The sequence below is a fragment of the Pipistrellus hanaki genome (genome assembly GCF_964339955.1).
Source record: "Pipistrellus hanaki genome assembly, chromosome: 2".
Classification (NCBI taxonomy): Eukaryota; Metazoa; Chordata; class Mammalia; order Chiroptera; family Vespertilionidae; genus Pipistrellus; species Pipistrellus hanaki.
In genome coordinates this window covers 39,681,701-39,708,909 of record NC_140504.1, presented here as the reverse complement: position 1 = coordinate 39,708,909, position 27,209 = coordinate 39,681,701, and the positions used below count along the sequence as shown (strand labels likewise).

The 27,209-nt window shown below is 36.6% G+C and overlaps 1 protein-coding gene across 1 annotated transcript in view; it reads right to left on the bottom strand.

Moving 5' to 3' along the window:
* The window catches only part of VPS8 (VPS8 subunit of CORVET complex), a 235,378-nt gene that overhangs the window by 112,348 nt on the left and 95,821 nt on the right, over nt 1-27,209 (bottom strand). The window contains exons 22-28 of the mRNA XM_084872527.1: nt 23,448-23,670; nt 20,064-20,153; nt 15,685-15,736; nt 11,966-12,008; nt 10,289-10,361; nt 9,905-10,024; nt 702-773 (exon numbers count right to left, since the gene is read on the bottom strand). Coding sequence (XP_084728653.1) covers nt 702-773; nt 9,905-10,024; nt 10,289-10,361; nt 11,966-12,008; nt 15,685-15,736; nt 20,064-20,153; nt 23,448-23,670 — 673 coding nt within the window. The remainder of the gene's footprint in view (nt 1-701; nt 774-9,904; nt 10,025-10,288; nt 10,362-11,965; nt 12,009-15,684; nt 15,737-20,063; nt 20,154-23,447; nt 23,671-27,209) is intronic.

The window sequence follows — 27,209 nt, the reverse complement described above, 5'->3', positions numbered from 1 at the left end:
AGATTTAGATGGGATGACTATCTCTGTGTGCCTCAAATAATGCATTCTTTTTTAAAAAAATATATTTTATTGATTTTGTACAGAGAGGAAAGGAGAGATATAGAGAGTTAGAAACATCGATGAGAGAGAGTCATCGATCAGCTGCCTTTTGCACACCCCGTACTGGGGATATGCCTGCAACCAAGGTACATGCCCTTGACCGGAATCGAACCCGGGACCCTTCAGTCCCCAAGCCAACGCTCTATCCATTAAGCCAAACCGGTCTTGGCCAAATAATACATTCTTAAGTGGTACCTGTCATCTCAGTACCATGGTAAAACTATGGCACTATCTTAGCCACTCCTACTAGTGATGCTGGTATGAAACAAAGGGAGATTCTTCACATTATTTACTTTTTCAAAGCATTCTGAAGTCAGTCTCTATGATTGCATATAATTACTAACATAGCAATTATCTCAATATGCATTTTTCTAGAGTAGTACCTAATATCCTAGTATACAGTCTAAAGCTGAGATTCATTAAATATTTTGAATGATTACTATTTTGTTCAGTTTTTGAAGACAATGACATCATAATAAAATTTTTAAATGATTGCAGCATATTGCTTCCTTAAAGAAGATTATTTTAGAACTTGCTATAAAACAATTCAATTTTCTTAATAAAAACATCAATACAAAGGCATGCATTCTTTGAATACTTACTTTCAATAATATATCCACAATACGCTGTTGATATTCTACAGCTTGCTTGTCATTTTTAAAATCTTCAAAAGTCTAAAAGGGAAACATTTTTTAAAAAAATTATTATTTGCAAATTTTAGAAGGCAACAGGAAATTATTAAAAGTCAGGAAATTTTTCAAATAAGATAACCATTCTTCATCAACTTTTTGCTTATATATCTTTAATAGTAAAATTTTTTTTAGTTAAGTAAAAATATATAGCATTTAATATAGCATGGTATTCTGAGACTTTAAAATAACAAAAAAGTATAAAAATATAGTGATCATCATGCAACCAAAAAGTGATTTGAGAAAGAAAGGCAAAGTTTAAAGGCAATGAAAAAGAAAGAACACCAATGGCAAGAGGCAACTTATGAGCAAGGGTTTAAGAAAGATGAAATAGCCGAAACCGGTTTGGCTCAATGGATAGAGCGTCGGCTTGGGGACTGAAAGGTCCAGGGTTCGATTCCGGTCAAGGGCATGTACCTTGGTTGCGGGCATATCCCCAGTAGGGGGTGTGCAAGAGGCAGCTGATCGATGACTCTCTCCCATCGATGCTTCTAACTCTCTATCTCTCTCCCTTCCTCTCTGTACAAAATTAATAAAATATATTTTAAAAAAAAGAAAAGAAAGATGAAATACATGTTATATGCTCAGCCATCATTCCGCTTATGCTATTTGGAAATACAGTTTACCAATTGCCATGAAAAATAACTGTCATGACAAATAAGAAAAAATGATAGATATCTATAAAAATTATTATGGCAAAAGATGCAATGTTAAAACACTCAAGCCTATGTAAAAGGAATAGGTATCCTATTTTCAAAATACTGCCAAGTATATCACTTTATATGGCCCTATTCACGTAAAGTCAAATGTATTTTAAATAGAACATGTATCAAAGTAAATGACAGTACCTAATTCTGAAAAATATCTGATACCTGGAGGATGCATATATGAAGAAATTGAAATTGTATTCATATAAAAAAGGTTAAATAAAGTTATTTATATGATGAAAGACTTGAAGATCTTCCCTATGGTTTTCACTTAGCACATTTGGCTCTTGAAATATGTAAAATCACATAGCAATAATTTATTTCTTATTTCCCTGAAATAAGAAAATAGACTCCATATTGTGCCTATAGAGTTTTTAAAAATGTTCACAGCCATGAGCTTTCATGATTACATCATAGTTACATTCAAACCAGAATAACTTGCTATTCTTCAAATGGGCCCTGAACTTCCCCAAAGCACCTTTGTTCATGCAGGTCTCTTATTAGCATGCCTCTCCTTCCTTCCTCCTGCCTGACCACACAGTAAGCACTTTAAACAAATTATTGCTGATTTGTCTAGTTAATTACACAGAAAAATACAATCTTTAAAAAAATATTTTAACTTAGCTAGACCTCTTTGCTGTCACTTAGTTGAGAAATGCTAAAACTATCAAGTTATCAAGGAAACTCTAGAAACTCTTATTCTGGAAAGATTGAACCAAAAATATTATGATGTTTAAGTGGGTTAAATATGATCCTACCTAAAGACAAAAAGATGGACTAGAAAGTCTCTCAGTTCTATATCCAGGTTTATAAGAATAACAAACATGCACTACACTCACACACACAGGTACAAACATAAGTTACTATCCACTAATACAAGTACTAGTCAACTAAAATAAAAATCATGGAGAATTAATATACATATTATAAAAGTACATCAGTAAAGCAAGTAAAAAAATAATTTCATTATCTATTTTCCTTTTGGCAGAATGTATCCACTGCTTTGAAGCAGATATTGAAAGTTTATTTCCGTAAATATAATTAAGTGGTGATATACATAATGACATTTTAAAAATTTTATTATACATTTTTATTAATTTGAGATAGGGAGAGAGGGAGAAAGGGGGGAAAAAAAAAAGAAAGAGAGAAAGGAAGAAAGAGAAACATTGATGTGAGAGAGAAACATCTATGGGTTGCCTCATGTATGCACCCCAGTCAGGGACTGAACCTGCTACCTGGGCAAGTGTCCTGACCAGGAATTGAACCAGCGACCTTTTGGTACAAGGAACAACATTCAACCTACTGAGCCACATGGACCAGGGCATAATGACGTATTTTGATTGTAGTTAACAGATGCCACCAAAATGGCATATCACTGTTAAAACATTATCATTCCACAAAGATGCTTCTAACTATATAGTATTTATTGGAAGATTAATATGCAAAGATGTCCTAATGGAGTTTATGAAGCGCACAGGTAAACTAACACTCGAGTCCAAAGTTATCTGTATATTTGGTCATAAAAAATTCTTTCTGTAGTCCCTTAAAAATTATTATAGGGTTTTTATAGGGTAACAACAAATGATAAATTCTAATCAAGGGATAAATGAACATTCTCTGTAAAGGCTGGGAAAAAAATACTATATAGGCTTTGTGGGCTACATGCAATCACTATGACATATTCTTCTTCTGTTTTTATTTGTTTATTTTTAAATATACAAATTTTTATTCAAAGGTAATTCCAGAAAGACATGTTTTGGTCACTTTTAAGGTGAGATAAGTTGAAGATCTCAGAAAAATTGTATCTGATCTTCTTCTGTTTTTATAACCCTTAAAAATGTAAAGAATTCTTAGCTCACACAAACCAGAGGCCAAAGGAAGCTGAATTTGATCCTTGTCCTAATATCTTCAGACACCCTCCAGCAAGAGCCCTTCTATGATGATTAAAAACAAAACAATCACCAACAACCTAGGCAAATGGGAAAAGTGCAACATATACCACAAAGTTCAACTTACATAAAATTAACTTGGGAAAATAAACATCCCAAATTAGCAAAGTTGGCTCCAAAGCCCTAACACCAAAAAGAAGTCAGGGTAAAATTGGGTAGAAGAAAGGAGGGTGTGACAAGGTGTCAGTGGTAGCAGAACAACTATAATAGCAAAGAGAACCCGCCCTGGTGAGGAAATCCTGACATCAGGTCAGAGATCTGATGGGTCAGACCACAGCTAATAGGAAGGTCAAAGGAAGGGGACTACTGGCAAGTGTGGATCAGAGGTCATAGTAAGACACTGCTTTTGGGGCAGAGGGAGGAACTTTGAAAGGGGGAGATATTCCTTGGAGGCTTATGGTAAAGAAAGAAGTGGCTCAAGATAAAGTATTTATTAAAATAAAATAATGTCAATATTGAGAAGATGATGGACCACCCTCAAAAAACACTATTTAGCCGAAACTGGTTTGGCTCAGTGGATAGAATGTCAATCTGCGGACTGAAAGGTCCCAGGTTTGATTCCGGTCAAGGATATGTGCCTTGGTTGCGGGCACATCCCCAGTAGGGGTGTGCAAGAGGCACCTGGTCAATGTTTCTCTCTCATTGACGTTTTTAGCTCTCTATCCCTCTCCCTTCCTCTCTGTAAAAAGTCAATAGAATATATTAAAAAAAAAACACACTATTTAATAAATTATACTTAATTGTAGCAAATGAAGAAGGCACGTGAACTAGGAAAACCAGCCTATAATTTTCCCCCACCTTCCAACAAGGTCATCTATTATTGCCAGTCCAGAAAAACCCAACACAAAAAAATGAGAATAAAAGCAGCAACTGAAGGCACTCTAGAATAAAACAAAATAAAAAGTAGCCATAAAATAGAAATAAGGTATAATACCCCAACAAACATTAAATATGTTTAATAATATAATCTCAGATCTGAAAGAACATCACAAACTGGAAATTTAGGAATTCAAAAAGAAATGAACAAAGAGTAGAAAGATATGAAATAAAAGCTAATGAAAATCAGAAAAATAACTGAAATAAAGGTCAAATTCATCTCAGAAATGAAGACAACTACAAGCCACCTAAGAGAGAAGAGATATGACTAAAAAAGCACAGTAAGAGTAGAGAAGATAAATAGAAAAGAAACAAAAAAATGAAATTTAAACAAAGAAGGAAATAAAAGAAATCAGAGAAAAGCTGATAAATATAAAAGAATATACAATCTATATAATAAAAGCCTAAGTGACCAGTAAAGCAGAACAACCAGAACGACTGGTCACTATGATGGGCACTGACCACCAGGGGGCAGATGCTCAACACAGAAGCTGCCCCCTGGTGGTCAGTGCACTCTCACAGGGGAGCACAGCTCAGCCAGAAGCCAGGCTCACGGCTGGTGAGCACAGCGGGGGTGGTGGAAGCCTCTCCCGCCTCCACAGCAGCCCTAAGGAGCAGTAAGCCAAGTGGTAAGAAGCAAGGGGTCTCAGACTGTGAGAGGGATGTCTGACTGCCAGCTTAGGCCCAATCCCCACGGGCCTAAGCCAGTGAGCAGACATCCCCTGAGGGGTCGTGGACTGCAAGAGGGTGCAGACCAGGCTGAGGGACACCCCTTCCAGTGCACAAATTTCATGCACTGGACCTCTGGTATACAAATAACTAGAGTTTCTGAAGATAAAATGAAAAACAACAAAGCAGAAAAAGTATTCAATCTATAATTCAAGAAAGAAATAAAAAGACTCAAATTCACATATTAAAGGGCCCACAATATATAAATAGGGGTGTGCAAAAGTAGGTTAATAATAATACAAGATAAGTAGTTTTGCATATTCACAACTGCAAACCTACTTTTGCCCAACCATGTATAAAATTGAACCAGAACAGTCAAGTCTAAGTGATATCTTAGAGTAAAACTATTAGTTTTTAAATATGTGAAAAAAAGGTATTCTGGTTCTCTAAAAACAGGCTTAAGCCCCTGAGAAAGTTAAAAAAAATCAGGTTGATGTCAGTTATCTTTTTTTAAAATTTCTTTATTGATTATGGTCACATAATTATCCTTATTATCTTGAAAGCAGTGTACAAAGCAGTATCAGAGGAAGGCAATTTTTAATTTATAAAAAATTTTAAATTATATAATGAATGACATATAGAGAAATATTTCATAATAGAGAAATCATTACATTGAGTCCTCATCACTCTGAAAACTACAAAATATTGCTGACAAAAATTAAAGACCTAAATAAATGGAACAATATATCTCTTCATGAGTCAGGAAACTCAATATTGCTACGATGTCAATTCTCCTCAAATTGACTAAACATTAAACACAATTCTAATCAAAATCCCAGCAGGCTTTTGAAAGAAATTAACAAGATAATTCTAAAAATTCATAATAAAAAGCAAAAGACAAAGCAATTCTGAAAAATAACAAAAACATTGGAGTGCTAACACAACGTGATTTCCATACTCATTGTAAAGCTACAGAAATTAAGACAGTGTGGTACTGGAATAAAGAGGGACAAACAAACCAATGGCATAGATTAGAGTTCTGAAATAGACCCTGCACATACACACATGACAGATCTTTGATAAAGTACAAAGACAATTCAGTAGAGAAAGAATAGTCTTTTCATCAAATAGTGCCCTAAGAGTTCTATATCCATATGCAAAAAACAAAACAAAATCACACCCAAACTTGCATCTAAACCTTGCATCACATGCAAAAATTTCTTCAAAATGGATCACAGATCTAAACATAAATACTAAAATCATAAACCTTCTAGAAGAAAACATGAGAAAATCTTTGCAACCTTGAGTTAGGCAAATATTTCTTTGACATGACTCCAAAAGCATGATTACAAAACAAAACTGACATATTAGACTTGATAAAAATGTAAAACTTCATCTATTCAAAAGACAAGTGTTGGTAAGTCAGAATACTGATACCCTCATATACTGCTAGTAGGATGTAAAATGGTACAACCGATTCAAGAAACTGTCAGTTTCTTATGAAGTAAAATAACACACTTAACAAAAAAAATGACCGAGTAATTCGATTCTTTGATATTTACTTACAAGAAATAAGAAGATATGTCCACACAAAGGCCTACATGTAAATGTTCATAGTTTTATTCATATTAGCGTAAAACTGAAAACAAGCCCAAGGACCTGCCTCCCCTGCTGGCCTGATTACCCCTAACCGCCTCTGTCTTGGCCCCCGCCACCATGGCTTTGTCTGGAAGGAGGACAGGATGACCAGAAGATGTCTGGTCAACCTGGTTTAATTAGCATATTATCCTTTTATTAGTATAGATACCTCAAGAAAGCTAAATTTAAAAACTTTACTTGAAAAAAAAAAATCCTAAATAAAAAAAACTGGAAAAATGTGGTTTAAAAAATCTGTCACCTAAATTCTTTTGTGTATCTCTGAAAATGGTATTTACTGAACTAGAAAGGTCATATCATTAATTAGTTATGGTAGACATAACAGGACTTAGTACCCTAAGCATTATCAATTTCTCCAGCTTTCGTGTTTGGGGATGCAGCCAACACTGGATTATGCATGGAAGGAAACCTCCACTTGTCTTTTAGGCACTTTAAATTCATTACGTTCAAAAGAAAGCTAATTATCTAAATTTCCTCCCACCCCATCTCCTGAGAAACCTGCTTCCCTTCTGACTCCCTCCCTATTCGATAAACAAATAAACCATTACACATTCACTTCACTCAGTCAGAAACCTTGGAATCTTTGATGATTCCCCATTTGTCTTACCTTTCACATCCAAGAGTATAATAAGCCCTAAATTTTAGGTCAATTTGCCTTCTAAAATATCTCCCAAATTCTTTCATGTCTTAGTGTCCTCACTGTCACTGCCTGAATTCAAGTCACCATTATCTTCTATCTAGATTACTATAAAAATTTTCTAACAGATCTTCTTGCCTCCAATCTTATCTTATTTCAGCCCATTTTTCATACAGTGGACAAGGGAATTTCTCTAAACTACAAATCATGATATTCCTCTATCCAAAAGTCTTCAGTGACTATCTACTGCTCTGTACAAAGTCCAAACTTCTTACCATGGATTACAATACTGCCTCTATCCACTTCTTTGGATTTGTCACTCTTTGAAGGCTTCCTTACACTTAAAGATGCAGCCATATTACCGGTAATTTTTTTTTTCACTTCTTTGAAACATATTGTTCTCTCTTGTTCCCAGGCCTTTTCATATATTCTATCTTTCTGCCTAGAATATTTCCCCTAACTTTAATCAGACTAGCTTCTAGTCATTTTTTGAGACTCAACATGAACATTATTTTATTCAAGAAACTCCCTAAACCTCCATTAGATTTCCCTCCTCAGTGTTTCCACAGCATCTTCTCCAGTGGCATGTATTACACTGTGCTGTACTTCCTTATATACAAGTCTGGATCCCCTTCCTCCACAAGGGCATGGTTTATATCCTGTCAGTCAAGGGTGTACCCCTAGTTAGTATAGTGTATGTGATACACTGGGTGCTCAAATATTTGTCAAGCAAATGGGATTGTATTACAGCCTTACTACTAGTTCTAATCTCATAATTCAGACATCAACATAATTCCAAATGACCTTCAGTGCTACCACAATCCTTAAAAAATAAAAATTGGATAAAATTCTTTTCTGTTCTCTACTGCTCCTTCCAAAGCCCTTACTTCTGTTTGTTTTGGTTTCTTTCCTACATGCCAAACACCAATTCCCTTATGATTTCTGGATGTCTCAGGTCTCCTAAACCAATAGGGCTGCCTTCCAGTTCTAAGTTTCTTTTCCCTTCTTTCTGTGCAATTAAAGGTACTACTTCTGAAGTCAGATTTTCAAATTAAACTAATTCAAAGTATGGTATAATTGGAATGTTGATCTCATGGGCACTTATTTTTTGTATTTAAGTTTATTATATTATTCAACTTATGAAAATTCTTTATATTCATTAGAGAAATTTGCCCCATCTCACAGAGGTAATTACTATTCAGATTTAGATGTGTTACAATGGAATACTATGCTGCTGTAAAAAAAGGAATTCTTACCATTTGCAACAACATGAATGGAACTGGAGAGCATTATGCTAAGCTAAATAAGCCAGTTAGAGAAAGATAAATATCACACGATCTCACTCATTTGTGGAATATAATGAACAACATAAACTGATGAACTAAAATAGAACCAGAGACATAGAAGCATCAGGCAGACTGTCCAGCCTATGAGGGAAGGTCGAGAGTATGGGGGTAAGAGATCAACCAAAGGATTTGAATACATGAATATGAGCATAACCAATGGATTGGGGGTGGGGGAGTGAGGGCACATGCTGGGGGATGGGGGCAGCCGGGTAAAGGTCAATGGGGGAAAAGGAGACTTATGTAATACTTTAAACAATAAAGAATTTAAATGAAAAAAAAATTAGATGTATTATATTTCCAAATATTGTACATATACAATATTTGTGTCTTCCTCTCTATTTTTCTTCAAATATTGTACACATGCAATATTTAGGTTTTATACATTTACAAGCCTGATACTTCACTAAGCATGATAATATAAGCACTGTCTGTGTTATCAAAGGCTTTTAAAAAACAACTTATAATACAATTTTTGGGAAGATATATATTTTATATAATTACTGGGGTCTCTTGGCCTGGCCTGTGGGGATCAGGCTGAAATCAGCTCTCTGACATCCCCTGAGAGGTAATGGATTGCGAGAGGGTGGTTCTTGGGTGACGTATTCTGGAATTGGGCTCCCTCCTCTCTGGTTCCTGGTGCATCACCCGAGAACCTCAGCAGCCAAGTCACCACAGTTCAGCAGCTCCCGCGTTGAGCTTCTGTCCCCTTGGTGGTCACTGGGCATCATAGCTGCCCGTCAAACGATCAGCCAATAATCGGCTGGTTGCTTAGGTATATATATATATATATATATATATATATATATATATATATATTCCACTGGGGGCATTTTCACGGAAACCTGGCTCATCCAAATCCATGTTTAGTTAAACATGTTCAAGGATATTTTTTTTTTCAGGAAATATATGTGTTCCATTACAACTATCATCACCACCAGATGTCCTTTAGCGCCTTCTTCCATGTTTAGTATGCAACTAATATAACTTATAAAATAAAAAATGTACCACATTTAACCCTGCTTTTTTCAACTTTTTGATAAGAATGTGTTAAAAATGGGAGAGAGAGAAGGCAGAAGAAGAGGAGGAGGAAAGGAAGGGAGATAAAGAATTAGAAATATTGGATGACATAACAATTCAAAATTTAACATCTGAAACCTTGACTTATTGCCAGGGCATAAAAATAGTACCTGCATAAGTATTATTATTTGGCTTTTTTTCTATTTTAAAAAATGTTATCACCTGGCTTTTAAAATACCTTAAAATCATAATATCTTACCAGTGCCAATACATTTAGAAATTCTCTTGTGTCAAAATGTAGCAAAGTCCGAACATAGGGATAGATTTCTTCCTCAGGGGAAGCTTCTGCTGAATGCAGGCGAATTAGAAATTCAAAAACCTGCCAAGTTGGGGGAAAGAAAGTTGATTATTTTCTCACCTTGCAAAGTATCTTGCAAAGCATTGATTCCCATTGGGATAAAATACAGGCAGGTTGAATTTACTCGAAAGTACCGCTATGTTATCACTTCTGTAGCTATAATTACTGGTTTCAGTAATGGTGAGTAGGCTCCCTCCTGCCCCAGGTGTAACACTCAATACAATTGTCTTTAGCACAATTAGCATGAGGCAAAGATGGTAACAATGCTGTGAAAATAGCACCAACCTGGTTTTTAACCAAGGGAACAAGATCTTCAGGGATGTCACCAAGGGGATAGGCACGACCTGCTAGACAACAGCTAGAAGAAAAGAAGGAGAACAGATGTGGTGATTTGTAAGGCGCTAACTTCGGGTAACACTGTTTCTCAAACCCAAGATGCTGGTTTGATTTTAAGTAGGCTCCACTTTTGTCAGTTAGATCCAGTTCAAACCCAGGTCTAGTTCAAATCCAGATCAGGATGACTGCCCGCTCAGAAAATGTGGGTGACAGGGATGGTGGTGAAGTAACATATCTGTGACTAAATCATATTTCTTCATATTTTCCTAAGAAAACACAAGCTTCACTAAAGAGGTGAGAAGGAAAAGAGACTGTCTAAAAGTCACATACTGAGCATCTACAAAAAAACCTAATGGTGCCATTAAACTATGATCTCCCTGTTAGAAACCTGATTTTCTCAGAGGCATTTAAACCAGTGGCTCTAAGAATGGTGATTAAAGATGGGGAATGAGCTAGGCTACGACAGGTCTGGAAAGTGTCTACAATTAGACAAGCCTTCAGGGAGAGTTAGAATCTCATGAGAAATTAACTGTACAGTTTTACCACCAAATCAGACCTTCCCTATGGCTAATGACTTGGCTTATAGGCTGAAATACAAAATGTCTTCGAATATGCCCTCATTTTTCTTCTGGATTTTTTTTTCTTTGTATGTGTGGGGGTTTGAGGGAGGTGTATGAATTTTAAACCTCTTTAAACTAATCATCAACTTTGAGTGTTACATTAGAGACAGCTGGATACCAGCATATTCTAAGAAGTTTAAAAAATGAAAAGAGTCTCAAATTTAATTCTGACACTGGATAGGAGCTACAGTGATGCTCTGGCAGGTTCTGCCACCTCCCTGCCTGCCTGCAAGTTATCCACCTAAAAATTCCATCAGGACACAGTTCTGAGCCTACATAGTCTATTGCAATGGTCGGCAAACTCATTAGTCAACAGAGCCAAATATCAACAGTACAACGATTGAAATTTCTTTTGAGAGCCAAATTTTTCAAATTTATACTTCTTCTAATGCCACTTCTTCAAAATAGACTCGCTCAGGCCGTGGTATTTTGTGGAAGAGCCACACTCAAGGGGCCGAAGAGCCACATATGGCTCGCAAGCCGCAGTTTGCCGACCACGGGGCTATTGCAAAGATCTCTTTTCCAACAGCAGTTTTACCTCTGTCACTAACTTTTCCATGATTTAAATCTCTTGCCCTGACATAATATAGACAATACTAATACATACCCCAGAAAGGTGTAGATAGTAAAAATAAAGTACTCTACAGCATGGTTTCTCAACTTCAACCCTATTGATATTTTGAGAGAGAATTTTTTGTTGTGGGGACTACCCTATACATTGTAAGATATTTAGAAGCTTCCCTGGCTTATACCCACTAGATGCCCGTAGCATCTCTCCCCCAGTCCCAGTTATAACTAACAAAAATGTCTCCATACATTGCCAAATGACTTAGGGTGGGGGCAGAGTGCATGAGGGACAAACTCAATCATGGTTGAGAAGCAGTGCTCTACATGAAAGAGCAATGAAAAATGAAAGGCACTACATAAATAAGAGATGACAGTACCTTTAAGAATATAGGGGGAAATTATAGGATCATAACAGATAAACAAATAAAAAATCTCTTACCTAATATATACAAGAAGTTTGTTGCCCATAACAACTTGTTCATCTAAAATGGAAAAATTTTTGTTAGCAATTCTCTCTCAAAACCTTTTCAGCAATATAATCGTTATGTGAAAACAAAACATAAAACCTGACATTTAAGGCAAAGTAAGTATATCTCCAAGTAACAGAAAACTGAGATAAGACCACTTTATTATTTTTAGAATTCCCATTAGAATCTTTTCACGGACACAAAATCAATGAGTCATTCAAGGGTGCATATAGAAGATATGGGTCTGAGGGTAGAGATCTATGTATTATCGGCTTTACCAATAGCTTTGGACCAGGGGAAGGTGTAGTGCAGGCAATGAGTTGAATTCTAGGTCATGACCAATTAACATTAAGACATATTAACATCTTCTCATTTGTAATGGGACTCTTACCACCTATGGTGCTCTAGGGCTGAGAAGGCCACTGCTCACAAATGTTTGAGATACTGACTAAATGATCTTTAGAACGGATCAGTAACTCTTGTGGTGTGCAGATTTTAGGAATTCGTGGTTGGTAATAAATGAGAAGGTGAAGTTTCTATTTTTGATATATAAATATTGGACAGAGTGCAAGTGCATATCTCTTATTTACTCAGTAATCCTTTATATAAGTACTCTAAATCTAAGTTAAGTGCAAATAAACTTGAATTGCTCAAAATTAAGTGAATTATTGTATCCTGCTTCAACTCAAATTTAATTTACCTTAAATTAATAAACTTTATTTCTAGAGAAATTTTAATTGGGTTTACAGCAAAATTGAGAGAAAGGTATAGAGATTCCCATATACCCACATCCATATCCCTACACCACACAATTACCCCCACTATCAACATCCCACACCAGAGTGCTATGTTTCTTATAATCAATGAACCTACATTGATGCATCATTATCATCTCAAGTCCATAGTTTACAGAATGGTTCACTCTTGTGGTGCACATTCTGTAGGTTTTGACAAGTATATAATGACATGTATCCACCAATATAGTATCAGACAGAATAGCTTCACTGCCCTATAAATCCCAAGCTCCACCTACTCATCTTTCCCCCCCTCTCCACTCACCTCTAACAAAAACTGATCCCTCTACTGTATCCATAGTTTTGCCTTTCACAATGTCACATAACTGGAATCATATAGTAGGTAGCCTTTTCAAATTGGCTTCTTTTACATAGTAATATGCATATGTTTCCTCCATGTTTTTTCATGGCTTGATAGCTCATTTTTTTTCTTTTAGTAGTGAATAATATTTCACTGTCTGGATATTCCACAGTTTATTCATCCATTCATCTACTAAAGAACACCTTGATTGCTTGCAAATTTTGGTAATTATGAAGAAAGCTATTATAAGCATCTGTGTGCAGTTTTTGTGCAGACATAAGTATTCTACTCCTTTGGGTAAATACTAAAGGGAGCAATTTCTGGATCATATGTTAAGAATATGTTTACTTTTGTAAGAAATCACCAAACTGTTTTCCACAATAGTGGCACCATTTTGCAAATTAAAACCAAAACAATATAAAGTAAATGAAGACTAAAATAAGTGAGAAAGGAAAGAAAAATTTAAAAAAAATCAATAAAATCATAATTGGGTTTTTTTTAAAAGACTAACAAAATTTACAAATCTTAGCTAGACAGACCTAGAAAAGAAGACTCAAAGTATCAAAATCATTAATAAGAGATATCATTGCTGACCTTCCAAAAATACATGACAAGAGAATATCCTAGGTAATATACACCAATAAATGTAATAACAGATAATAATATGAACAAATTCCAAGTAAACAAAATACCAAACTGAAGCAATAGATAATTTACATAGACTTAACAAGCAGAGACTAAATTAGTAATTTTAATACTTCCAAAAAAAAATCCCTGGCCCACATGGCTTTATTAATGAACTCTATTAAACACTGAAAGAGCGGCAATCCTTCAGAAATTCTTAAAAACACACACCAAAAAACAGGAGGGCACTTTCCAACTCATTTTATGAGGCAAATATAACAAAATATCAAATATACTTTATATCAAGACTAGCAAAAAATATAAGAAAATAAACTATCTGTTATGTATATAGACATAAAAAGACTCAAAAGATAACACTAGCAAACTCAATCCAGCAACGTGTTAAAAAAAAAAAAAGTATACACCATGACCAAGTGGGATTATCCCAAGAATGTAAGATTTGTTTAACATATAAAAATCAATGAATCTTATAGACTATATCAACAAAGGACAAAACTCACAAGATAACCTCAATAGATGAAGGGAAAAACCTTTGATCAAATTCAACTCTTTCACGTTAAAGATACTCAACAAACTAGGAATAGAAGGAAACATCCTCAAGCTGATAAGGCCATCTCTAAAACACCCACAGTTAACATCACATTTAATGGTAAAGATTAAATTCTTTCCCCCTTAGGTCAGGAAAAAGATAAGGATATTCCTTCTTGCTATTTCTGTTCAACACTGTACTCGAAATTCTAGCAAAGCCAATTAGTGAAGAAAAAATAAATGATAAAAGAAGTGCATATGAGAACGGAAGAAGTAAAACTACCTCTATAGCTGACATGATCTTATATATTTAGAAAATTTTATAAACTCCATTAAAAATTAAAATAAATGAATTCAGCAAGAATGCAGGAGATAAGATCAATATACAAAAATCAAATTTCATTTCTATACACTAGCAACGAACATTCCAAAACTGCAGTTGCCCAAGAAAATGAACACATATGCCCACATAAAAAATTATCTATAGGTAGGGATCAGCGATTGGTGATAGGGCAACATATCAGAAACCACATAGTGATGAAACTGTTCTATATCTTGCCTTTATGTGAATATCTGGTTATACAGTGCTTTAGTTTTGTAAAATGTTATCATTAAGGAAATGGTAATGAGTACATAGGATCTCTTGTCTCATTTCTTTTTTTTTCTTTTTAATATATTTTATTGATTTTTAACAGAGAGAAAGGGAGAGAGATAGAGAGCTAGAAACGTCGATGAGAGAGAAACATCGACCAGCTGCCTCCTGCACACCCACTACTGGGAATGTGCCCGCAACCAAGGTACATGCCTTGACCAGAATCGAACCTGGGACCTTTCAGTCTGCAGGCCGACGCTCTACCACTGAGCCAAAACGGCTTCGGCTCTTGTCTCATTTCTTACAACTGCATGTGAATTTCTAATTTCCTTACAATAAAAAGTTTAATTAAAAGCAAAATTCATCACAAATGTTGTAGAATTACTTATAATAGCTCCAAACTAGAAGCACCTTAAATACCCATCAACTGGTGAATAAATAAACAAATTATGGTATATCCAATTCATGAAATACCATGCAGCAGTAAAAGGGAATGAAATATTCATACATGCAATAACATGGATGAATCTCCAAACATGCTAACTGAAAGAAATACAACATCAAAGATTACATACTGTAGAATCTATTTACATGAAATAAGTGATAGAAAGTAAATCAGTGATTGTCTAGGTCAGACTGCTGGCAAAGAATAGACTGCAAAAGGGCAGGAGGAAACTTTTTAGCGTGAAGAAACCATATACGTAGTTTTCACTACATTTCATTATGGTGGCAGTTACATGATTATATACAATTGCCAAAATTTACACTGTTCACATAAAATTGGTGAATTTTATGATATTTAAAAAAAAAAATTTAAGGCTTAGAAAATACCTGTTAGTGTCTTTCCTGCATTCAGAGGAGGAGCAATGACTTTGAAAAGTTTCTGCATAAAAATGAAATAGAAAAACAATCATTATCATTTTTCAAAAAGAGTATTGTTTAAAAGGTAATCACAAATCTTATGCTATTAATCATCTTTGACTGAATTAGACACTCATAAAATTAACTATAAAAACTTTTAATGTAGACATGAATTGCTTTAGAAGGATCACTGAAAAATAGTCATTGTCATATTCCTCACTAAAAGAAACCATTTAATAAATATCAGTTTAATGATAAAGGTCTTTATTGAGATTATAATCTATACTAATAAAATGGTAATATGTTAATTATACCGGATAGACTGGACGTCTTTTTGGACAAAGCCATAGTGGTGGGGGCCGAGGCAGGGGTGGTTAGGGGCAATCAAGCCAGCAGGGGAGAGCAGTTGGGGGTGATAAGGCTAGCAGGAGTGCAGTTAGGGGCAATCAGGCAGGCAGGCAGAGGTGGTTAGGGGCAATTAGGCAGTCAGGGGAACAGTTAGGGGCAATCAGGCAGGCAGGCAGAGTGGTTAGGGGAATCAGGCAGGCAGGCAGGCAAAGGGGTTAGGGGCAATCAGGCAGGCAGGCAGAGGGTTAGGAGTGATCAGCAGGTAGGCAGAGTGGTTAGGGGTGATCAGGCAGGCATGTGAGTGTTTAGGAGCCAGCGGCCCCAGATTGTGAGAGGGGTGTCTGACTGCCAATGTAGGCCCAATTCTGTCGGTCAGACATCCCCTGAGAGGTCCCGGATTGGAGAGGGTGCAGGCCGGGCTGAGGGACACCATTACCCCCACCTCATGGACAAATTTCATGCACCAGGCCTCTAGTTTCTTATATAAGATATCCTTAGCTTTCTTAAAAAAACAGTAAGCAAGTGAAGGAATTAATAACCCACCAAAATGATAATGAAGATTACTTTAAACTGAAATCATCTGAACTATCAGCCACAGACAGAAACATTACCTAGATTTAAACAGAGCCTCTAAAAATACAAGATTAATGGCAAAACTAATTGGCCTTCCCGGAAGGGAGTTTTCTGTTTGGGAGAAGACTGACCCATAGCACTGGAAAGTGCAAATGCAGTTCTATATCAACACCAAAAAGCCCAATAAAAGCATCCATCCTTCTTCATAAATCCCTAAATCTCTCCTCACAGAACATTTTGTTAAACTGGTATATAAACTTTTACTACTGGCTATTCAGTGAGTTACTCACCACTGTAAGATCCCAGTACACAGTGAATAAATCTTATCTTTTCTCCTATTAATCTGTCTATTATCAGTAATTCACAGTCTCCCCCATCAATAGGACCTAAGTTGATAGAGGAAGTTTTCCTCACTAAACAAGACACTACTACTTTTACTCCAAAAGCAGCCACAACTAGAACTAAAAAAATATTTGAGAGTATAGTAGCCACCTCAAATTCAATGACTGTCCTTCATTCTACAAAATTTCAAAAGACAGGACACCTCCCTTTAATTTAGACCTTTGTAAGTACTACAATAACTAAACTTTAAAGACTGAAAAGAGATTTCCTTATTGGCAGAGAGTTATAAAAGAAATAATAAAATGCATCTAACCTTCCACTGCTAAAATCTCCAAATGACTCTTTAATAACAAGTACCAAGCTCCTGGCGACAGTCATTAAACTTTAAAACTACTCTTAACACAAAAAAAGGCAACCTCAGTGTTCCATCTGAGATATACAGGTATAAATGCAAACCAGATTTTGAAGAATAAAAAACCCACAGAAAATAAAAACTTCAAAAGCAACAATAACAAAAAATCACCAATCATTTTTTTCAACATAGAATGCATCAAATTAAAATCTACTTTAAGGAATTATCTTGAAAGTAGGAATTGCATTAATTCTTCCTAATTGTGGTTTAGTAATGGGACAGAGAACATTTCTGCAGGCAGGAGGCTCTGGACCTCACTGAGTAGGCAGCTGGTGGCTCTTCCTCTGGGTAAGGAAGCAGCTGATAGGTGTTAAGAATATAAAATACTTACTTGACACACAATCACGGTCAAAAGCAGAGGAAGAGAGCTGTGGCTCTCATTCTGAAAACTGACCAAGAAAGAGGTGCATCCAAAATGGAAGAAGTTATGAATTAGAGGGATACTCAGCAAGCTAAAATGCATTTAAAGAAGACTGAACTATCATGGAATTACTGCTGACTTAATAATACTGAAGATAGTTTTGCATGGAATTAAGTATGAAAATAAGTTGACTGGCTGCCTTCAGCAGATGCCTGGTTCAGAATTAGTCACTGTAATAAAGCAATGGGCCAGCAGGACACATTGCATTATCCTCAATTCTGTCTTCAAATATAAGGCAAATAACAAGGAAGACCTGGATGTGTGTGTATGGGCCTGGTGCACAAAATTCGTGCATGGAGGGGGGGGGGGTGAGGGGAAGGTCCCCTTAGCCCAGCCTGCACCCTCTCCAATCCAGGACCCCTTGGGGGATGTCCAACTGCCAGGGATTGGACCCAATCTGGCAGTCGGACATCCCTCTCACAATCCTGGACCACTGGCTCCTAATTGCTCACCTGTTTGCCTGCCTGGTCACCCCTAACTGCCCCCCAACTGCTGGTCTGGTCACCCCATGCAGCCTGCTGTTCAGTAATTTGGTTGTCCCTCACTAATCCCCTGCCTGCCTGGTCACCCCATGCAGCCTGCTTGGTCAGTCTTTGGTCATCCCTCACTAACCCCCATGTGGACCTGGTCGCCCAACATAGCCTGCTTGGTAAGTTGTTTGGTTGTCCCTCACTTACCTCCCTGCCAACCTGGTCATAGGCAGCCATCTTGTGAGGGCATGAGGGTCAATTTGCATATTACCTCTTTATTATATGGGATAAAGAATGCTCTACAAAATTCTGAACTTGGAAAAGCAACAAACCAGCAATTAACAAATAATTACCTCCCAACATTTTCAGGAACTTCCCCAGCAGACTATATCTACAAATAATATTACTCAATAGTACATTTATTATATACAATAACAATAATAAATTTCTTTTTTTATATATATATTTTATTGATTTTTTACAAAGAGTAGGAGAGAGTGATAGAGAGCTAGAAACGTCGATGAGAGAGTAACATCAACCAGCTGCCTCTTGCACACCCCCTTCCAGGGATGTGCCCGCAACCAAGGTACATGCCCCTGACCGGAATCGAACCTGGGACCTTTCAGTCCGCAGACCGACGCTCTACCACTGAGCCAAACCGGTTTTGGCAATAATAAATTTCTTATACCTTTGGAAAAGCTATTAAAATATTAAAAAAATCTTCAGAAAAAAATTTAAAGTCTAACAGGCATGCATTACTTTTTATTTTCTACTAGAGGCCTGGTGTACAAATTCGTGCACCAGTGAGGTCCCTTGGCCTGGCCTATGGGATTTGGCCAAAACCAGCTCTGCAACATCCCCCAAAGGGTCTCAGATTGCGAGAGGGTGCAGGTCAGGACAGGGTGCAGGCAAGGACAAGAGACCCCACCAGTGCACAATTGGAACCAGGAAGGGACGTGGAGGTTGGCCAGTTGGGGAAGGGACTGCGGGAGGGCTCCAGGGTATGTCTAGCCCATCTCCCTCAGTCCCTAATGGCCAAACCCCAATAGCAAGCTAACCTACCGGTTAGAGCATATGCTCCCTGGTGGTCAGTGCACATCATAGCGACTGGTCAACCAGTCCACTGTCTGCCCCCTGGTGGTCAGTGCATGTCATAGCAAGTGGTTGAGTGGCCTTAGCATATCATTAGCATATTATACTTTGATTGGTTGACTGAACAACTGGACACTTAGCATATTAGGCTTTTATTATATAGGATACTAGAGGTCCGGTGCATGAAATTCTTGCACTTAGGGGAAGGGGGATGCCTCAGCCTGGCCTGCACTCTCTCACAGTCCGGGAGCCCTCGGGGGATGTCCAACTGATGGCTTAGGCCGGCCTATGGGGAGCAGGCCTAAGCCATTGGTTGGATATCCTTCGCACTATGGGAGTGCACTGACTACCAGGGGGCAGCTACTGTGTTGAACATCTGCCCCCTGGTGGTCACTGCACGTAATAGCAACTGGTTGTTCCGCCATTTGGTCAATTTGTATATTGGCCTTTTATTATATAGGATTATTCCCTGATATTTAAATACTTTTGCAGATATAAAAAAGCAATGGAAGAAAATGTGAAATTAATGGGTATTTAACAAATTACCAAATGGGTAAAAGCCTAGTAAATCTAAAAGAAATTTTAAAAATTATTCTATGGGAACAGAAACTATTCAAAGAAAATATAGAATAGGGGAAAAAAACACTAAAAGACAATATTAAATATGTGTTCAAGATAGGAAGTATCTTACCTCCATTGGACTAATAAACTCATTCATGCCTCTGTTGTAAACATAGATCATAGCATCATAGAGATGATTTTCCCAACACATGAGAACTACCTGTAAAAAGGAAAAGTTGCTTGGTTGATACAATTGAATAAGTCTAACCAATTATCTCCCTTAAACCTTTAAGAATGGAAAAGATCTTGAATTCTCCTCCCTAATTTTTCTTATTCCTTCTCTGTAAAAAAAATTGAAACTGAAGTACTCAAATAAAAGGCCCTGATAAGAGCTGTTGTAGGTTCAATACTACTATTAATAGTATTAGAACTATTTTTAAACATCTTCCGATACCTAATTTTATTTTGTCTCTATTCTCACCTTTTCCATATTCATTTTAGCTTTGGTCAATAAGTCTAAAAATATTTGCTGAACAATTACAAGCAGGTCCTCTTCTAGGCACCAGGGATAAAGTGAAGGACCTAGTCCCCACCCTTAAAAACTTCCAATCATCTCAGATACTAACTAAAAGAAGGGATGGGCACCAAATGGTATGTGAGCTATGACTCAGGGAAGATACTCAATTAGACAAATAATTCATGTCACTATTACACAACTGTGATAAGTATAATAAAGGAACCTGGTTTGGTCTGGAGTATTCAGAAAGTCATCCCTAAAAGAGCAACATTTAAGCTAGGACAAGAAAGATGCATGAATGTGAGCCAAAAGCACAGGTGGAAACTGGGAACTCTGCAGGCAGAAGTAGTAAGGAATTTGAAATGATTAAGAATGGAGAGAAATCAATTTGAGAAAATATTTAGGAAGAGGAATAGAGATGGCTGAAGTATAGAATACTCTGTATTTTGTTCCTATGAGTGATGAGGAGAGGGCTAGAGTACAAGAGTAGAGGTCGGCAAAAGATAATGAATGATAAGGGGTAGCAGAGAGGTAAGAGGAAAAGTCAAAGTGAGTTGTCATGGGAAAGCCTTTCTGGACAAAGGCAGGTTCTCTTCTCTGACTATCCTCCTCTCAGCCATGATCTTTACTGATGACTAGCACATTTACAGCTTCAGTCCTAATCTAACCTCTGAACCATATATCTCATCACTTACTTGCTATTTTCACCTAAATATCTAGTAGCTATCTCAAAATAAAATGGCAAAACAGAATTTCTGATTTTGATCTCCCAAACCTAAACCTACACCAATCTTTCAAACTTCTTAAATCACTAGTTTCTCAAGCCAAAAAACTAGACATCATCCTTAAATTTCTCCCTCGCCCCAACTTCGGCCACCCAATTCATCAGCAAAACAGTTCTACCTCCAAAACATATCCAAAACCAGGCCCTCTCTCTCCATCTCACTGCTACCATCTTTGGCCAGGACCACCTCCTGGACCAGTCCTAACTAGTCTTGCTTCTCTGTCCTTAGCAAACCAGAGTAATCTTGCTTAAAACTTTTTCAAAGAGACGCCAACTCTTTGCCTTTTATCTGTTACTTTAACTCCTAAGACACATATAAAATATTTTTTTCATTAGCTGTTGCTTTTACCTATTGCAATCTTATTCTCCAAGATCTTTACATTACTGATTCCTTTTTGTCTTTCAGAACCCCTCAAGGTTCTTCCTCAGAAAGTCTTTCTGTAATTAGCCAATCTAAAGTAGACTATTCTCTCCCTACCAGATTGCCTGTTTGACTTTTAACATAACACTTGATTTTGGATATTTCTGATTTACTTATCTGCTAATTGTCTAGCTTTTTGCTAAAATTTAAGCCTTAACAGAAGGCAAGCCTTGTCCACTAGGGTCCATAAAACATCCTTAAAACCTCACACTCGCCGAAACCGTTTTTGGCTCAGTGGATAGAGTGTTGACCTGAGGACTGAAGGGTCCTAGGTTCAGTTCCGGTCAGGGGCATATACCTTGGTTGTAGGCACATCCCAGGTGAGGGGTGTGGGAGGCAGCTGATCGATGTTTCTCTCTCATCGATGTTTCTAGCTCTTTATCCCTCTCCCTTTCTCTCTGTGGAAAATCAATAAAATATATTTTAAAAACAAACAAACAAACAAAAAAACACCTCACACTCAATAAATGCTCCTTGAATTAATGAAAATGCTATTCATTTGTCATAGTAAATAAAATTTGAAAAATATAAGTTGCTATAATGGACATGGAAGTCATTGCTAACTGGTGAAAACAAAGTTGAAGAGTTATTAGAATGTAAAAAAAAATGGAAATAGCAACTTAGACAATGCTTTCAAGAAATCATTGACTGGGAAGAATGAGATGGGGTAGTCTCAGGGAAGAAGGGAAGCAGGACTGATAGGGAGAAAAAGGAAACTGAAGGAGAAATTTTTCAATTGTTTTAACTTGAAAAAGATTAGAATTTATTTACATAGTATTGGGGGGAAAGCTTCAATGTTAGAAAAAGAAACGTACTCTATATTGTGATAGGTAAATAAAGCTAGGTTGATAACATGCTCTCAAACCACCAGACCAATGATCAGACTGAACACTATGCCAAATTACCCATGTAATACAAAGGCACAGGATCTGGTTTTACTTTACTCTTTAATCACAGCCATTCATAAAGAGTTTCCAAGAAGGAACCAATAACCATTTTTCTAAACCCTTCATTGGTATGTAATTTTGCACATTAAAAGAAAACCTTTGGTCCATCTAAGACCTTTGTAAGTTACTCATGTGTTAGTTTAACAGGGCTTAGTAGCTAAACACCTTTGCAACTTTGTGCCTTTGCAGGAGCAGCATGTCCATTATTAGGACTGATGTGGAAATACAGAGGTAAATTGTGAAATATCTTAGGCCAGAATACATACTGCTCCTCAATTAAGGGCCAAAAACTTGTTAGAGAAACCTCAGATATACTGGAAGCATATTATCAAACAATGGGATAGCTGATCATGCTGAGATGCCTTGTACTTGGCTTCTTATACTATTTCAAAACTCAGTGCATAATTATCAACTTTGGGCTTAGAAACTATCTTTTATTTTTTAAAAATAGCACCATACTCTTAAAGTAAAAATATTTTATTATTCATGTGAAAATACTCAGTTGAAATAGACTTGCAGGAGGAAAACTGTAGTAGTGAACAAACAGATAAAGAAGGACCAGTCAATAAAGAACAGTCCTAAGAAACGTGTTGACAAATAGAAGTTTATAAGATATCATACCAAGAGTGCTCAGTAAGTAACCAGGGTTGATAGATGGCAGAATGAGGTCCAATCAGTTAGGTAAGTAGGTTTATAGTTATTTGTGTGGAAAATAATGCAATAAAAAATAATAGTCCAGGAATAAACTTTCACTTATAACTGTAAACCTACATTTTCCCCACCCTGTATAATCAATAAAGGAATGATGTTTATTTTATAAGTTAGTAGACTGTCTATAAACTCACCTGCTGAATATCTAAGCTGGTGATATCCATATGCACAATGAGAGCTTCCACATTTTCCATTAACTTTTTATCTTGGAAATGAACAATCAAGTCTTTCATTACCTGGGGTGTGATCCCCACCAATTTATCACTTAAAATATATGGCTCAAGGCACTCCAAAAACACTCCTTTGGCTACTGAATTCTCACTTAATTTGTCATACATCTGGCTAAACAAAAGATCTCTATAACAGAAAGAAAAAGACACACAAACTTTTAGGAACATTTCAAACATCCATTAAATCCTGTCTGCTAAATATATCCTCTTTTTTCTATTTCAACTTACAAGTTTATTGAAAACAGTAACAATATTTGCATGGGGCTTTATATTATGCAAATCTTAATATATGTATACACACATATACACACATATATACACACTCACACACGCGTGTGTGTGTGTGTGTTTCATCTTAATTCTCCCAATATTTATTTTACAAATAAGAAAAGTTGAGTAAGTTAAAATTATTTGCTGAAAGGCACATAGCTGACAAGTGATAGAGTCAGAATGGGAACTCAGCCTTCCTGTCTGAGTCCATTATGGCACACTGCTTTGGAAAGACAACGATACATGGGAGCAGAGAGTGCAGTGAACATGATGAAATATGAAAAAATCAAATAGGACTATTCAGAAGTTATCTCTTCCTCTTCTATGGAATATAAATATTCCTAGCTGATCTTCAGAGACAACTTGCTTCTTTACCTAGTTCTTAACATTGGTTTCTCAAAGGGGTTAGGCAGCAATAATAGTAGAAGTAGAAAATGTACAATACTTAAAAAATACATCTGGAAATAATTTTATTGCAAAAACAAATTTTTAAAATTAATCTAAGTGCCACTATACTCAATAGTTATATTTTATCCACTCAATCATATTACTTCTCAAATAGTCCATTAATACTTTTAGTTATTCCTTTATAGGTATAATTCTAAATTCTATTTTTTAAAAATTATTTTCATGTAACGTTATATAAGCACTATTCTAAGTTGCTACCTACTTTTAAAATGACCATCCTAACTCATAATGGTTCAATCTGCTAAAATAGCATAATTTACTTAACTATCCTTGTATTGATGGTTTTATCACTTATTTCCAGTATTTTAATATTATGAGAGATGCCACAATGAACATCTACATATATAGACTTTCCCATCCGGAAAGTTTAATGCTCTAGTCATACTTCTTTTGGAATTCTCTCTCTAGTTAAAAGATAGGAAAAAAATTGTGTGGCACTTGAAATGTATTACTAAATTATCTTCAAAAAGCATCCAAGTACTAGTTTACACTGCTACCAGGAATCTATACTAATAAAAGGTTAAAATGCTAATTATACTGGGAGACTTCCCAGAAAAAGCCATGATGGCTGGGCTGAGGCAGAGGTGGTTAGGGGTGAGCAGGCAGGCGGCAGCGGGGACGGGCAGTTGGGGCAAGCAGGCTGGCAAGGGGGTGAAGCTGGGGGTGAACAGGTAGGCAGGGGGGCAAATGGGGGTGAGCAGGCTGGTAGGGGGAACAGTTGGGGGCACAGCAGGATGCGGAGGGGGGGCAGTTGGGGGTCTAAAGTCAGACATCCCCTGAGGTGTCCCAGATTGGAGAGGGTGCAGGCAGGGCTGAGTTACAGTCCCCCTCCCCATGCACAAATTTCCTGCATCGAGCCACTAGTTTATAATACCAGTTTCACCAGACAACTGCCCCCTCCCCTCCAATAATTTAATTAGTATAAATTAAACAACATCGCTGTTTTCAATTCTCTGATGACTGGCAAAATTAAATGTTTTCCAAGTTTTCATTTATGCATTGTATTGCTCTGAATTATTCACTAATTCATTCATTCATTCCATTTAAAAAAATATATTTTATTGATTTTAGAGAGAAAAGGAGAGGGAGAGATAGAAATATCAATGATGAGAGTCACTGGCTGCCTCCTGCAAGTCCCACACTGGAGATCGAGCCTGCAACCTGGGCATGTACCCTGACCAGAATCAAACCATGTGACTTCCCAGTTCACAGGCTGAAGCTCAACCAATAAGCCACACTGGCCGGGCTCATTCCTTTTTTTTTTTTTTTTTTTTTTAAATACAAAAACTATGCTAATCTCACAAACCTGTTAGTATTCTTTATTTACTAAATGTATAATCTCTTTAGATGTGTAGTATGTCACTTGTGAAAAGTGTAAATGGTTCATACACAGGTGTGGACTCTCATGACAAGTCCCACAAAAAGGCCAGGACAGATTCTGAAAGGAGTGGGGTAGGGTCTTGTCCCATGTGAAGTCCTGATAGGGGCAGACAATAAATAGAGTGGCTGCAACTCATCAGAACCACAGCCACTTTTCAATAAACAGTATTTTCAATATCTTGGGGGAGGAGGGGAAAGAGAAGGGGGGTGCATATCCTTTTTATCTCATATCCACAAATGTAATTTCTGCATCATTTCTCCCTTTGCTTCATATTTATCAGAGTATTTTTCATGTTAGTTTCATTTGAATCAATAATCCATCACATTTTTGCAATTACAAATTACTAGCCAAGTAAAAGAAACTGAAATTAATGAAGCTTTACTATTAGAAACATAAAGTGAGAGTAACTCTAATGAATTTAAAGAAAATGACAGATTTGCAAGTGCCTGCACTCTGCAATGTGTTGTTAAAAACAACATGCCAGGGAAGATAATTACATATTTTAGTTCAGCACAAAAACCCTGGGGAGGAGAATTAAAGAGCTAAAAATTCAGTAAACAGAGCCTAAAAGTTGACAAACACGGCATTTCTGTGACACGCAGTAGCATGCAATGCTGTAAGATTAATGGCAAAACTCTAAATTTCTTTCTTAACCAGTCAGATGCTATAATAAAGAGGTAAGAAAACTAAAACTCAGCAGTTCCTACTTACATTTCTAGCTTAAAATAAAAATAAAACAAAATTCTACATGTTCTCATTCTTCTGGAAATGAGGGAGAAAGAAGTACATACAAAATGAGTTTGTAGCACTTGTCTTTCTGTCTATCGTTGGCATTATATTCCTGGTACCAACTCTCTGTACAGGAAGGGCTAATTCCAAAACTGCTATTTATCACGTCTAGCTTAGCCTCCCTAACACCAGTATAAAAGAACATCCATTCTGAATAATAAGTCATAGGAGAGGTCTTCTTTCTGCATAACCTCAACTTTATATTAAAAAGCATATCAAGCCGAAGCCGGTTTGGCTCAGTGGTAGAGCGTCAGTCTGTGGACTGAAAGGTCCCGGGTTGGATTCCGGTCAGGGGCATGTATCTTGGTTGCGGGCACATCCCCGGTGGGGGGTGTGCAAGAGGCAGCTGGTCGATGTTTCTCTCTCATCGACGTTTCTAGCTCTCTATCTCTCTCCCTTCCTCTCTGTAAAAAATCAATAAAATATATTTTAAAAAAATAATAAATAAAAAAAATAAAAAGCATATCAAAGATATTATTTGGAGTTTACCATTTATAACTTCAAACTGATAGAGGAAATGGCTACATTCACGTTGTTTGTACACTATTAATTTTTTTAAAAAGTGAAGAACTCAGTTTTGATGATAATTGTAAATTCAGAGACTGTCTAAAGGGAGCAAGAGCTTCAATACTCATGCTTGACAGTCTATAAACCTTTAACAAGAACAAAATAAATGTATCCCCACTAAATATAAGTGGGATAATAAATTTAAAGGTGATTTTGGCTGGTCATTTATTTATAAAAGTAAAAGCAAAATC